The following is a 15,339-nucleotide window of genomic DNA, read 5'->3' as shown; positions in this document are numbered from 1 at the left end:
TGGTGGTGGTGGCGTTGTGGTGGTGGTGGTAGTGGTGGCGTTGTGGTGTTAGTGGTGGTGGTGTTGAGGGGGTGCTTGATTCGGTGTTTACCACAGGAACACCGACACGCACTATCGCTCGCCCCCACCGCAATATCGATGAGGGTATCGCCGCCCACCAAATGTTTTATCCCTCCACACAAACATTGGAGTGGTGGCGCTGTGGTTAGCGCGCTGGGCTATGGTCCGCGGGGTTCAATTCCCAGCCTCGGCTGACACGAGGAGGAGGGGGGCCCTGCAGCTCGGGGTTCATGTTTCTCACTCAATATTTTCTGTCGCTGGTCGAGTGCAGTGGGTGGCACGTGACTCCTGTACAGTAGCAGCCACACGGAGCGAGGGATGCTGGGTGTGGTGTGCCGCGTGCAGTTACAGGACGACAACTGCTTTCGTGTTATGGACCACCAGGGCAGAACCAGCTGCAACATGCCGCTGGGTTATTGCTGAGCACCCTCCTTGACCAGTGTGAATTTGTCAGTATGGACTAACAAGGCATGGGGAGGTCTCCGTCGAGCAGTGAATTTACAAAGTGCTGCAACGTATTATTATTATAACACATTTTAAATCTGGATCCTCACATATTAATGTGACTGAGGGTTAACCAATTGAGTTAATTTAAAACAGTGAAACTTATTACAGTATAATACAATGTGGATTTATATAGCACCTATATACAATCACAGGCAATATGCCCACGATACAAAACCGTGGTCATATGTTATCAAGAGATAGGCAGTCACAGGAGGAAAATATAAAGATATCGAATCTGGACTTGAACAGGTGCAGGGATTCCACAGCACAGATTGTTGGGAGAACGAGTTCCCAGACCAGGGGTAGCAGAGAATGAGCAACTCCCAATTAGCGAAGGTTGACTCAAGGCGTTGGTTGTCGAAGGGGAGTTGAGGGAAATGAGAGGAGAGTGCATGGAGTTTTGTGGTGATGTGGTCACAGCAGTGGAGCTGGGATGTGAAGGCATGAGGGTTTTAAAAAGAACTAGGTTAGGGTCAGATGTGCAGATGGAGGTCTCAAAAGTACCGCTCGTTTTAAATTTAGTTTCCCGCTAAATGCCAAAATTGATTTCCAGTTTTAGGTTTTTCTCCCAAGCTATGAAATTGCAGAAAGGCCAAACATTAATATTTTCGTTATAATTGCTTTCACGACTGTATACACAAATGCATCACAGACCAAATGCTTTTTTGTTTTTATTTTGGTAGAAAATCTGTGCCACCATCATTTATACAAAATAGGCACCTTTTTGGTACAGCTCGTTACAGCTCTTACTTGGACAACTCCAGAAGCAGGTATGCCCCCGTTCGCAGTGCCACTTCAACTGCACCTTGACGCCCACCATCGTCCACACTTGGTGTCAACTACAAGCTGCAGACAATACCACTGTTGTCTACAATAGGCCATGGCAAATCCATTCTCGCTCTGCAAATTTTCTTTTACGTGGACAATACACAGACTAGAGTAGTTGCCTCACTTGTGTATGGTCTGTTGCCGACTTGAGCACTGATATGACAAACGATGCCAATTTTTACCAGCAGGCATCACTGTACTGATGACGTTCGGTTACAACCTAATGTACACATCACATTTAGGGCACAATATACATTCATCAAAAGAAACTGGGAAAAAATTAATGTAAAATTATTGTTAAATAAGTTTAACAGCTACCACTGCCAACAGGTTTACATTGCAGCCAATTACACACAAAAATACAACTCTGATCTGTTCAAACAGGACAGTAAACCGAACACCGGGGCAACAACGCAACCTCTGTCCTAACATTTATTAAACATCGTGCTGGGATGACCATCAAAAATATGAATCGCAATATCCACTCATAGCTATGACCAAAACCATACACAGCATCAAGTACAAACTGATGTAATTACACCAATCAAGTTGTCTTCCCATTTCATGTGGAAGGTGCCGCCATTCAAGCCTAGTCCTAAAGTATGAGGACTCTAAAATATGCATCCCTCTTGGTCTTGAGTGCTTCAGCTTTGCACGTATTTCCAATGTAATACTACACACACCTGCAAATGCCAGCATGCACGAGAGCAGTGGTTCCCAACCCATGCTCAGCAGAATTATTGGGAGATATCATTTCGTAGCTGACATTTTTAAAATCTTACTGGTGCGTGGAGGTCCAGAAAAATGTTGAGGGTTGAAGTAGCTGCAGATCCAGAAAAGTTGGGAACCACTGATCGTGATAACCATGAAGAACTGGGATTGACACCTGCCACACGGAACGTCTTTGCTTCCATAATATATATTTCCTCTTAACACCAACCCATCACAACTTGCCAGAGGAGCATCAATATTAGTCCAACAATGATCCTCCAGCTGACAAGTCTTACAACATAGGCATTTTAAATGTAACAATGTCACAGCCAACCAGCAACAGTTCTGCAGAAAGCCTACCGTACTGAACTGTGAACAAAAGCAGATACATGGAAGTTAAAACGCCTCTGGAAATGGCTTGTATGTAAAATTGGGGGTTCCAGCGAGAGGGCCGCGTTTTTCTTATCAACACGTGTGGGAATGTGGGCATCAGATGAGCAGAGAGGGTGTAGGCTTCTTGCCGGGCCACGCCTCCTTGGCATACTTCTTCTTGCGCGGCAGAGTGGGTCCGGGTTCCGGTGCCGCCGCTGCGGCGGTAGCGGCAGCAGCCGCAGCCGCAGCGGCCGCCGCGGAAGCCGAATTAAGATTCGGTGCAGGGTCCTGCTCGGGAAACACCTCAACGTCGGGTGCCGGATTGGGTAAGGGCAGGGGCAACCCCCCAATGAGCGCGGTGGCCCCAGCACCCGGTCCCAGGGCACTGGGCGAAGTTGGGGGCATCCCCGACTCCCCGCCTGGAATTCCCGAGTAGAGCCCCGAGGAGAACGGGAAGCCGTGCAGCCGCTTGGACGAGCTGTCGCCGGGGCTGGTCGGCGTGCCGGGCCCATCCTGCTTCCTCTGCCCAAGCCAAACACACAGGGGAACGGGACTTATCGACCCGTGCACGAGGGCACATGGGCACGCCACACGTGGTGGCTGTGCTCTTCATGCCCACACTGGAAAGCTGACAAAGTGAAAATGATGAGCAAAGCACTGGAGATGGGGTTAGGAGTTGGGTTATGGTCAGTTGAGAGGGCTAAAACTAATGACTGGTTGACTAGCTACTTCGGGGTTAGGGCTAAAAGTTGGTTGGCTCATAATAAATCCCGTCAAAAACTGTTTCACACTCCTTACAAACTGATATATCTATATCAGTGTTCGACTACTCTTTGATCCCGGTTATTAAATGTATGTTGAACTTCTTTTGCACCATATGTAGTCAACCGTGCTAATCAGGGGTGAGGTTTAAAGTGCCTATCATGAAGATTTTCAATTTGTTGGGCTGTGAGGCAGCCATTAGATAGCAGCATAGAAAATTGGTCACTCACCAATCTGTAAAGTTGTTGTAGTGTCAACTGCTTGTATACTTAGATTGTCTCTGGCAACTCCATTATTCTCCTACATACAAAATATGGATTTGGATACTCATTCCAATGCAGGAACATCCAAAAAATTCTACTTAATAAGACCAATAGATAAATAACTATAATGGTTATAGATATTATTAAAAGGTTAATATTATGTAGGCGGCAAAAGCAATCCACTTGAAAATGGTGTTTGTCTTGCTGATCTCAGTGTGGGAAGTCATGTAGGCGATACACAGCACCTTCAGTGGGACAACGGCCGTCTGAATCATGTTACGGAAACGCCCAACGGACGGGTCAATGTCCTCTGAAAAAAAATCAAAAAGCACCTTTCACAATCACAAACAAAACTCATATAGTAAAACTTTGGAAAACAAATAATGCCTTCAGTTTACACATCTGTTATTATGCTTCAGAAAAAAAAACATCACACTATTGAAGTTAAGGGGTAGGTCTATGCATGGAATGCATTGGTATTAATTGTATCAACCCCAGAGGGGTGAAAGGTTAATCTACCCCTGACCAAAATTTGTCAAATCCAGCGTTGGATGAGGGCATATGCATTCGTGTTGCATGCCGTTAGTGAAGTTTGACCATACTTTACCACACTGGTCAGTGCGGGTTGAAAGTGGAGGGGAGATCAGAACAATGGATTTTGCTGCACTGCCCTCTGCTGCTCACATTATACCTGTCCTTTGCACACACGGTGGTCAACTGGGTGATTTTGGTCAGAGAGGTTGTAATGCGAATACATAAATATAGATTTCCAAACCGACATATCACTGAAGAGTTTGCCTTTCAAATTGTGTTTTTTAACCGTTGTAAACCGCACGCGTTTGTAGCCAGACACGTTCACACGATTGCGTCTGCAGCCGCAGGGAGAGCTCAGATCACAGGCGTGAGCGAGTGGACTCGCGTACCTGGATTGATGACCTCCTCGTCCTCGCTAAAGCTCACGTGGAAGCTCCTCCGCCTACGCTTCGGCCTAGGCAGGTCCAGGTTCCCCTCCTCAATGGTGAGCGTTGCTATGCGTTTATTATGCGCGGTATTGAAGTCCGTAAGGTTCTGATTGCACACAACATACACATTTTCCAATCAAAAGACAATTCCAAAACCTCGTACGAAGTGAGTCAGGAAAGCTCAGTACTCCCCTGCATTGGACATTAAGTAGCCGTGTAAAGATCGAGCGACTATAATTGTTTCATACGCTCAATATATATGGATTGGTTCGTGTAACCATGCATTTTTTAATTATTATTTATGCATTATGTTGCATATACATTTCTGATGTTTTAACATTGATGCTAAGATAATAAATGACACTGTATGAGACAGAACAAATGATAAGCACCACAAACGTGATTGTACAATCAAGATGAAAAACAATATTCTTGAACCGAATCAAGATCCCAATCGTAACGTAAAATGACAGATGGTGGTCGATTGTTGCATGCCTATTAAAGATGAGTCTTATGTTGCCAAGCATTAAAACATTACATATCAAATGTATAAGTCACCGTTACTTAGTTGCACATCAACTCTGCATGCACAAAAAGGTTGACAATGCAGGCTGGAATCTGATACCATGTTGTTACCCTCACCAGCCTCAGCAGCACAGCTGTCCACTTCCTATAATGCAAAAAGCAATGCACCCCCCCCTTGCAAAATATCCCCAACACCCTGCTACTGTAGAGTTCAGAATTACAGTATTTGCACACCAGCAGCCACAATTATTGCTTCAAGCTCTTGACATCAACCACAATTAGCTTGAATCACCAGTCTACGTCCACCAGCGAGAACCACCGAGCACCACCGTACACCCCTCCCCCAAGTTCCCCATAATGCCTATTTCCCACTTTAGTAAACTTTTTGTACGTGACTTCTTAGTTGCCTGTATATATCTCGCATCCTAGTTTGCTTAATTATTTTTGTAATCGGTGCATGCGACCTGCTGACTTTAATTAAAAACACGAACACCGACAACAAAAATAGACCATAAGTTGGAAAGTGCACGAACATGGAGATACCCTCCTTAAAATTGCACTGAGAGACAGAAGAGCAGATGAACCAACATACAAACGCAAATCAGATATGATCAGTAAGTTAAGATGAAGGGAAATTGTTGGGTGTAGGCAGGACACATCGCTCGAAACAAGGACGGCTGATGAACAAGATTAGTGACGCCCGAGAGGGCAACCACATTTGATGTAGAGTTGTGAGGTCAATTCATGAGCAAGAGTTGGCTAGTCACACAGCAGGACCAGTGAAGGATGGTGATTTTGTGACAAATGGCTGATGTTGATGATGACACGGGTTAAGTGGGAACCTCACTCACATCTAGCTCTGTCTCCTCCTCCGGGAGGCCAAGCAGTCCACCCTTCATCTCCTCCTCTTCATTCTTCTCCTCCCCCTTGCCCGTGGCACCACCGGGCAAGGTCTGAGGGCGCTCGCGCAGCGTGTAGGTGCGTGTGGAGGCACCGAAGGTGAGAGTGGTGTCCACGGGAACCTGCTGTGGCTTGTGAGGCTCTAGACGGATCTGGCCCAGGAACGAGCCATGTGCTGCCACAGTGACGAGGTACACGAGCGTTATCTGTTCAATAGGCACCCTATATGTTTAACGTTTCTTAGATAAAATTGTACTAGAATCAATCTAAAAATAACATGTAAAAGCCGACTTACACAACAGGCATTTTATTATTTAATGCCATATTTTCTTTATCACGTGACAGGTGTTTGCTATGAGTTATATTTGCTTCATTTGTGTAATCTATATTGGTTTGCTTTGGTAATTTTGGTGACAGGTCATTCTTGAAAATAAGACTATCCTGGTCTCTTGCGATCTCACCTGGTTCAACAAAAATAAACTTGAACTTTGCCAGACAATGCGTAATTGATCACATCATTTCCATATTATACGCTGTCGGTTATCAGCTCGACAGTGTACCCAGGATAACGGAATTCACTATATTTCCATGTGTATCACAGCATGCAACAAACAACTCACTGCTATTGAGGTCGATGATAAAAACCCTCTTGAGGTGTTTGTGGTAGACGAGGGCAGCATGGACACGTGAGCATGATTGGTGGTCAATGGGGAAATCGCACAGGTCTTGATTCCGTCCAAACAGGTAATATTTCTTCTCATCAATTATCAGTTTCTAAACATGACAAGATCGACATTCAATATTAACACTCAAATATTATCCTCGACAACCTCCCCAAATCTTTTGACCTCTAAATTCCATGACACAAAATGTCAGATATATGATCCACACCCCCATGCAACATTACCATATTACTCCGATCCCTCAATTAACTCCAAATAAGTCACAGATTCACTTCAATATTGCCTATCATCTCACTTTAATCTCCCCCCACAAACTCTCAATTCCAGCTTTTGTTGAAGCCAAATATCAACCTTCTTTCAGGGAAAGTTTACTCTCCATAATCTCGAATTCCCTTCCCTATGCCATATATTCTGTTAACTTCTGTTCAAGTCCAGGCTGAAGACCATCCACTGCCTTCCGATTTGGTTGCATTTAGATGCTATATAAATCCAAATTGTATCACAAAATAGTCATACACAGATTCATCTATAGATAAGAAAGGAAACAAAGAAAATGTACAGGTTAATCTTCTTGGTTCTTTTGGTAAAGTCACGTAGAAGGGAATAAAATAAAAATAAAACATAATAAAATAACTCTCACGACGTTTCGGCCACAACGCAAGCAGCCGTCCTCAGGTGAAGAATGAAACACCACCAAGCTTGGAGCGTATATTAATGCTACCCCCATCCCCTCCCTTTGATGCTGCTAATCCTGCATAATGCATGGGCATAATATGACTTTGAAAACCCCCCGCCCACCTCCTACGCATTTCCCATAAATATGATAAATTCATCTTGATATGCAAATTCTTTTGTCAAGGCGCTCTTCTTCCCCCCCTCCAACCCAGCTTAAATATACGCTCCAAGCTTGGTGGTGTTTCATTCTTCACCTGAGGACGGCTGCTTGCGTTGTGGCCGAAACGTCGTGAGAATTATTTTATTATGTTTTATTTTTATTATTTTATTACTTCCCTTCTACGTGACTTTACCGAAAGAACCAAGAAGATGAATCCCTGCAGTCACAAAAAAGCTTTAAATCGAAATGTACAGGTTAAATTATTGATGACAATGTGAGCATTAAAAACTTCATATGCCAAATGAAATCTGAAAAAATACTGTGAAAAAATATATCACCCCTATGAATTCTAGACAATCACCTTAACATTGACATTCAACCGTCATTCATTCTTCAGTGCATGTGTACGCAATAGATTACTGAGAATTTGAAACCCCTTGTCACGTCAATTATAGAATATTTACAATGGTCAAAATTAGTGTGGGAACAATTCAATTTGGTAAAGGGCAGGAGGAAGCAGAATGCATTCACAGAGCGCGTGATATGCAGCTGTTAACAGCAACACAACGACAACCATCGCACCTCAATCATTTTGTCGCCTTTAATCACATCGAGATGCAGCCCGGGTGGCGGCTTTCCAGCCCTGTGGGGAAGACACAAGGTTGAGTGTATGCGCAATATTTTACCACAACATAAGGGCAATTACTTCAACAAATACAGCGGTCAAATGTATTTTAGCATCTCAACGAGTCTCCCTACTTTTTCGATTTAAAGCTTTCGTGACTGCAGAGATTCATCTTCTTGGTTCTTTCGGTAAAAAACAAGCGTGGGGCTGCGCGTTGTGAATGTAAATCTTACCCACTATTAACTTTCAACAAAAGTGGCGCCCAATTTATTGACTCGAAAGAATATGATGGGCCGAGTCGTAAACTACAGATAGATTTAACTGTTTAACACCAATGACCGCTTTAATGAGGAAACATCGGTAACGTGTGCAATGCAATGCACACACACGCAGGCACTGAGAGGAGCACATGGTTCACCTTGCGAATCTTTCATGCAGGGAGAATTCCTCATGCTGAGCACTTGCTGCACTTTAACGACAACACCTTCCAGGCTGGCAACTTCCACCACCTCCCACAATGTACTGTATACATACACCACCCCTACCACGCCGTTAAGTATAGGGCTATACACATCACACGTTACCGAAGGTCAGTCGGCAATGGCTCGATCTTTCCCGATGGTAGATAAAACAAGTACACTACTGTACTACCTTTGATTACAACAGTCGTCCTATGGAGGCTGGTCTCCGCCATATGAACGTGGAATTTAATCAGTGCGCTGCAGAGTCCAAACCTTGCGAGACAAATTCCACATTCTTATCACGACATTTGCGTTGCGATCGAAACGTCGTGATCTATTATTTTGTCTACCTACGTGACTTTACCGAAAGAACCAGAGTATGGATTCCTGCAGCCACGAAAGCTTCAAATCAACACGGCGCAGCCCTGCAATTGCTTGCTCAAGCTACTGCTGGCGGAAGGCTATCCACTAGAGCCCATTGAAATGTATCTTGGCCTACTCCTCCGCACCGGCCCTGCGTGCCGCGTGTGGCACCATGCACCCCACTACGAGCGTGGCCGTAGTGGGGTGCATGGTGCGTGGCCGGCGCTCCCCTCCCATGCGGCAGCGCTGAGCCAGAGGAGGAAATTACACATTCCCATGACAGGGCCCAGTTCATCCTCAGGATGCCCACTCTGAAAATGCACGGCACACGCTCACTTGAGCGCGTTCCTGTCCATTGCGCAAATTGAGTAAAGCTATACATGTACACAGTCTATAAACAACCACGAATACTCGCTCATTTAAGTGTTCGAGCATGCATGGCCCGCGCCCCGAGGCTTCATCTAGGCGAGGTGGCGGGTGCCCGAAGCGAAGCCAACGGGCGAGAAGCGCCGGGGACCGCGGGAGCCTCGCGGCTCCTCGGGGGCCGAGGCCGAGTGCAGCCCGCGGGGCCCGGGGAGGGGGGTCGCGATGGCGCAGTCGCCTCACCAGGACGGGCACTCGAAGAGAGACTTGATGATCGCATCCCCACTGCTCGACGCGGCCATCTTCCACTTCACTCCGCCCCTTTTCCGTTCCGCCCACTTTCACCTTCACCACGCCCACTTACACCACCCACTCACTCACTCACAGACAACCACCCACACATTCACTCCACCCACTCACACAGACACCCACAACCACCCACTCACACAGACACCCACAACCACCCACACTCACAGAGACAGCCACACACTCACTCCACCCACACAGACACCCACAACCACCCACACACTCACTCTACCCACTCCACCCACACAGACACCCACAACCACCCACACACTCACTCCACCCACTCACCCACACAGACACCCACAACCACTCACACACTCACTCCACCCACACACACACTCCACCCACCCACACACTCACTTCACCCACACACACAGAGACACCCACACACTCCACCCACACAGACACTCACAACCACCCACACACTCACTCCACCCACACAGACACCCACAACCACCCACACACTCACTCCACCCACTCACCCACACAGACACCCACAACCACCCACACACTCACTCCACCCACTCACCCACACAGACACCCACAACCACCCACACACTCACTCCACCCACACACACACTCCACCCACCCACACACTCAATTCACCCACACACACAGAGACACCCACACACTCCACCCACACAGACACCCACAACCACCCACACACTCACTCCACCCACACACTCACACAGACACCCACAACCATCCACACACTCACTCCACTCACACAGACAAATACAGCCACCCACACACTCACTCCAGCCACACACTCACACAGACACCCACACCACCCACATAACCCTCATACTACCGACTCCACCCACACACACTCACCCACCCACGTCACCACGGAGCCTGTGCCAGGTCAGGTGCACTTTGAGGCCACGTGAAGTGTCGAAGACTCGCTGATATGAGTTCACGGGACAGACGCAGGTGCCATGGGTTGATTGAGATGCATGGCAGATGCGCCAGCTGTGCCCCCTACTGTCAACTTGGTAGATTTTAGTGGTTAAAAATGTAACCTAAGAATATGAATCCTTGCAGTCACGAAAGCTTCAAATCTAGAGTTAAAAATGTAGTCAGGAGTTTTGACTACAAAGTTATACTAGTTTTACTGATATCATAGGGATGATGAGCTGAGTCAGGCTCACCTTACCGTCACACCATAATTGTTGTCCTTGTTGCATAAGCAGTTTATCTAAAATAAAATGTGTTGGAACATTGACAAGATGCATGTAATGCGTGTGTCCTTTTGAAAAAATACATGTTCGACTTGCAAACAGGATGCAGATATGCACTCATACTTTATACTTTTCTTCATCAAATAGGGTATATTCAGTTAGACGCGTATTAAAATAAGAGCACGAATTTAACCACAGTGCACTATACCAGTAGTGGCTGTGATAGAGAACACTATAAGTTACTCAACCGATGAGAATACATTTTATATTTGTAAAAAAAGCTATTTCGTTTTCATTCGTAATGGAAGCCCAGTAAATGAGAATACGCTTTTCTCTCAGGGCGATCCTGTTTTGGAATTTTTTGCCAATTCCTCTTCGAGAAACGTTTTGAGGCAATGATCACGATTTGTTTTTGATCAAGCGCCCTTTACTCCGGGGCATCTTAGAGCTATTTATACAACGCGACACTACAATGAGTACATGTTCATCCCAAACAAACGAAAGGGCACTCAGCCTCATTTCGGGCACAAGGTGACTCTAGACCAGTGGGTAGTCGTCTGCTCTGTGGGGGCGCTGATTTCTGCCACGTGTAATCGCAATTGAGTAATTTGCAGGTAAACATTTGAATTTTCTGAGTGTTGGACCATGACGCCGGTACACAGTGGCCTACTCGTTTCGAATGACGTCGCAGGATCTTTAACGTCCACTGCGAAGCAGACGGTGCACGGTATTCTACAATTAATAAATCATGGCTATTTGGTGTGCAGGGAGAAAAACATTGCCTTGTCCTGCGAGCAACATGACCCAGAGTCGATACAATGTGAGTTCAAATGCTGGCCGGCGTCCTTTGCCTTAATACGAGCGCCACCTCCTGAGGCTTAATCCCCTGAAGGAAAGCGACCAGTTATGGTATCATGGGAGAATGGTCCTTGGCATAAAAATGCGAAATTTCCACCACTCGCCTGAGGATCACCAATGAAGATAATTACCACCCAATGCTCGGCCACGGCTGTCGATTTTGCGGCCCCCGCTCGCCTGCGCACCCAATGGCCTGTGCGGCGCCGTGAGGATTAATGAACTGTCGCACAGCGGACTCTTATGTAAATGTAATCTGAGAATGGGCCCCATGCGGCTAAAATAATGACCGCATCACTAATTTCATCATCCGAACGGTCACACTTCATTACATGACATAGAAACGTATGTGGATAAATACGAGTATGCAAACTGCAGCGTCGGCGTTCGATTGCCCTCCTGGCTTTCTTCTTGTGAATAGCAAAAGTAAAAAGCCAAAAAAGAGAAAAGTGGGCTGTGCGAAGAAGCACTATAGCTGGGCACTATGGTTAGAGTCGGGGTTAGAATTCTTGCAGAAAACTGTGGAGTGTGCATGTTCGGGCCAGGTGGCTCAACTGTGGAGTGAGCAGCTCGCAATCACAGGTTGCAGGTTAATCTTGCTTCAAGGTTGACTCAGCCCACCATCCTCTCAAGGTCGATTATGGGGAAGTCAACAGTGGTTGTCTTATGAATAGACTCGCCTCCACCATAGAAACGTGAACTTTTCACCGCTGGCTCAGGAATATCAACAGAGGATGAGCACGGCCTCAATGCGCATTTGAGCAGCAAATCGCTGCATTTGAAAGCCACCATCTGGTAATGATCCCACAATTGTTTTGGTCATTTGTAATCTGCGGCATAACGTGTATGTATGAGAGTTACCGATCGTATCTACTCGACTGTTGAACAGTGGCTCAAAACTCTAAAGCACTCTAATCATACATTTCAAGCGCCCCTCACAGCTTGTGACCCTCTATCGCCCATCCCTATTGGCCACGCCTGATAGGGTCTCTTTATGGGCTGAGAAAATATGGTTTGGTGAAGATGAATATCCTTACGTATCCTCCAGGACATACACACTCAGCATCACTCATCTTGCCCGCTTGGATGCTCACATTCAGATACATCGTATAAGACAACAGCACACATCGCTCGCTCAATTTGCATCACTCATCATCTCACCAAACTACTCAGTCAAAGTCAAAGATCCGCATTTATCTGTAGAGACTGTTGAGGCCTGTGCAGTTAGTAACCGCCTATTAAGGCTGGTGCATCACACAATAAGTCACTTTGAAAACACATTACGTCCTTAATTCTAGATTTGAAGCTTTCGTGACTGCAAAAGTCAAAAGTGATGATGGGTACAAACTGAGTAATCATTGGAAAGATGTTATTAACCATGTGTAATAAAAGACTCCGTCAGGCACTGCTGGTCTCCGTTGGTCTTTTATTGGGTTCTTTCTCCGCACCCTGCTGGTCCTGTCCGCGGACCAGCGTCGTCTCGCGCGCGCCCCGCACGCGCTCCCTTGTCAGCTCCTCTACTCTTCCTCACACCCCGCTGGTCCTGACAAGGGACCAGCGTCTCCTCGCACGCGCCCACGCACGCTCCTCCGTTAGCTCCTCCACTCCCGCACTCCGCACACCGCTGGCCGACGGCATGCTGAAGGTCCTTCGGCAACGTGGCCGATGGCGCGGATCTCCTCTCACCACCCAACGTGGCTCAGCCTCTTAACTCCTGCAACTCCCCTGATCTTTTCCGGGCTCCCACTTATATCCTCTACCCCACGTGACCCTGACTCCTCCCCTTCCGGATCGTCAGATCCGGCCTTCCCATACTGCCCTGCTGGCTCCACCCCCATTCACCTCGCTTCCCATTGGAGCTGAGGTGAACGGCGGCCCCTCCCACACACCCCCATACCGGGCTCTGCCCTCCAATACCCCGGGCCATGTGATTGGGCCAGAGCCCAGCAGCAAACCCCATTTACGCTCGCATTACACATGTAAAAAATATTTAACTACACATATTTGTACCATCTTATTTGACAGGTACTATTATACTTAACCGAGTGTTGACATCCCCAGCGTTTAACAGTACTGCTTTCTTTTATGTTTATTATCAGCTAACACCGGCCACAACCCCGAGTCGATGTGCACCATTGTCCTCTTTTAGCCCCCCCCCCCCCCCCACTGTTCCATTCCCTGGCTACCACATTCAGATAAGCCCCTCCCCCCCTCCCCCTTAACTTGTATTTAAGAGCTTGTCTGTTGGATTTTTCCTCACTTGATACAGTAAATTTAGCTATGACGGTCCCATCTGATGACGGAGACTTGTGTTGCCTCCGAAACGTCGTGATTTGTTATTTTATTTCTATTACTATTTCTATTATTTGTATTATTTTACCTACGTGACTTTACCGAAAAAACCTAAGAGTACATTACGTCCTTGCCAATGGGATGTTCCATCTCAAGGAATTATCCAGGTGAAATATTTTACGTAAATAAAGTTAATTAAACTAGGTGCACATTACTAAGCCTTGAGCTGTTTTTTGAGTTCAACATTTGCTGTTTCCTCAAGCGTACATGGTACCATCCAAACACCCTCACAAACGCACACCTTGATATGCCTCTACTCTGCTCCAATTAGATTGCCAAGTTCATAGCAAGTTCATAGATCAAGGTCAAGGAGAATATTACATTGGCGGTGGCAGCTCCATCGTGCAAGGAATTAAAAAAAATGTATGGGCCGAATATTTTGTAGATCAAACAGAACAGTGAAGGCAGAGAAATTAAGGTGCATGGGAAGACGGTAGGTAGGCGATATTTGGGGTTTGAATTCACGTGAATTTACAGACAGACTCATTAATATATTTAAATATTTACGTCCCCCTTGAAAATAATGTTGGTCGCAATAAGCTCTCACCTGGTTGGAGGCTGTGGGGTGAGTGGTGGTTGGGGGTTGTGGGGTGAGTGGTGGTTGGAGGCTGTGGGGTGAGTGGAGGTTGGAGGTTGTGGGGTGAGTGGTGGTTGGAGGTTGTGGGGTGAGTGGTGGTTGGGGGTTGTGGGGTGAGTGGTGGTTGGAGGCTGTGGGGTGAGTGGTGGTTGGAGGCTGTGGGGTGAGTGGAGGTTGGAAGTTGTGGGGTGAGTGGTGGTTGGGGGTTGTGGGGTGAGTGGTGTTTGGAGGCTGTGGGGTGAGTGGTGGTTGGAGGTTGTGGGGTGAGTGGTGGTTGGAGGCTGTGGGGTGAGTGGTGGTTGGAGGTTGTGGGGTGAGTGGTGGTTGGAGGCTGTGGGGTGAGTGGTGGTTGGGGGTTGTGGGGTGAGTGGTGTTTGGAGGCTGTGGGGTGAGTGGTGGTTGGAGGTTGTGGGGTGAGTGGTGGTTGGAGGCTGTGGGGTGAGTGGTGGTTGGAGGCTGTGGGGTGAGTGGTGGTTGGAGGTTGTGGGGTGAGTGGTGTTTGGAGGCTGTGGGTGAGTGGTGGTTGGGGGTTGTGGGGTGAGTGGTGGTTGGAGGTTGTGGGGTGAGTGGTGGTTGGAGGTTGTGGGGTGAGTGGTGTTTGGAGGCTGTGGGTGAGTGGTGGTTGGGGGTTGTGGGGTGAGTGGTGGTTGGAGGTTGTGGGGTGAGTGGTGGTTGGAGGTTGTGGGGTGAGTGGTGTTTGGAGGCTGTGGGGTGAGTGGTGGTTGGAGGTTGTGGGGTGAGTGGTGGTTGGAGGTTGTGGGGTGAGTGGTGTTTGGAGGCTGTGGGTGAGTGGTGGTTGGGGGTTGTGGGGTGAGTGGTGGTTGGAGGTTGTGGGGTGAGTGGTGGTT

At 47.3% G+C, this 15,339-nt stretch overlaps 1 protein-coding gene across 2 annotated transcripts; it reads right to left on the bottom strand.

Moving 5' to 3' along the window:
- Positions 1-1,225: 1,225 nt before the first annotated feature.
- On the bottom strand, positions 1,226-9,592 carry PPP1R8 (protein phosphatase 1 regulatory subunit 8). 2 transcript variants are annotated; one of them, XM_061568755.1, is made up of 7 exons: positions 9,464-9,592; positions 7,991-8,051; positions 6,511-6,664; positions 5,842-6,065; positions 4,427-4,571; positions 3,749-3,813; positions 1,226-3,000 (listed from the first exon to the last, which is right to left on the bottom strand). In XM_061568755.1, exons 1-7 carry the CDS (start codon positions 9,520-9,522, stop codon positions 2,596-2,598), a joined length of 1,113 nt encoding a protein of 370 aa, XP_061424739.1. In that variant the 5' UTR covers positions 9,523-9,592; the 3' UTR covers positions 1,226-2,595. The 2 variants fall into 2 exon arrangements, with proteins under 2 accessions (XP_061424739.1, XP_061424740.1); XM_061568756.1 differs by lacking the exons at positions 7,991-8,051; positions 9,464-9,592 and having other exon boundaries at positions 5,842-6,096.
- Between the last annotated feature and the right edge of the window lie 5,747 nt (positions 9,593-15,339).

Source organism: Lethenteron reissneri, chromosome 42, assembly GCF_015708825.2.
Source record: "Lethenteron reissneri isolate LAM-NWPU_2019-01 chromosome 42, ASM1570882v1, whole genome shotgun sequence".
In the NCBI taxonomy this organism is placed as follows: Eukaryota; Metazoa; Chordata; class Hyperoartia; order Petromyzontiformes; family Petromyzontidae; genus Lethenteron; species Lethenteron reissneri.
Note: the sequence above shows the minus strand (reverse complement) of the source record. Positions and strands in the feature narration are given on the sequence as shown.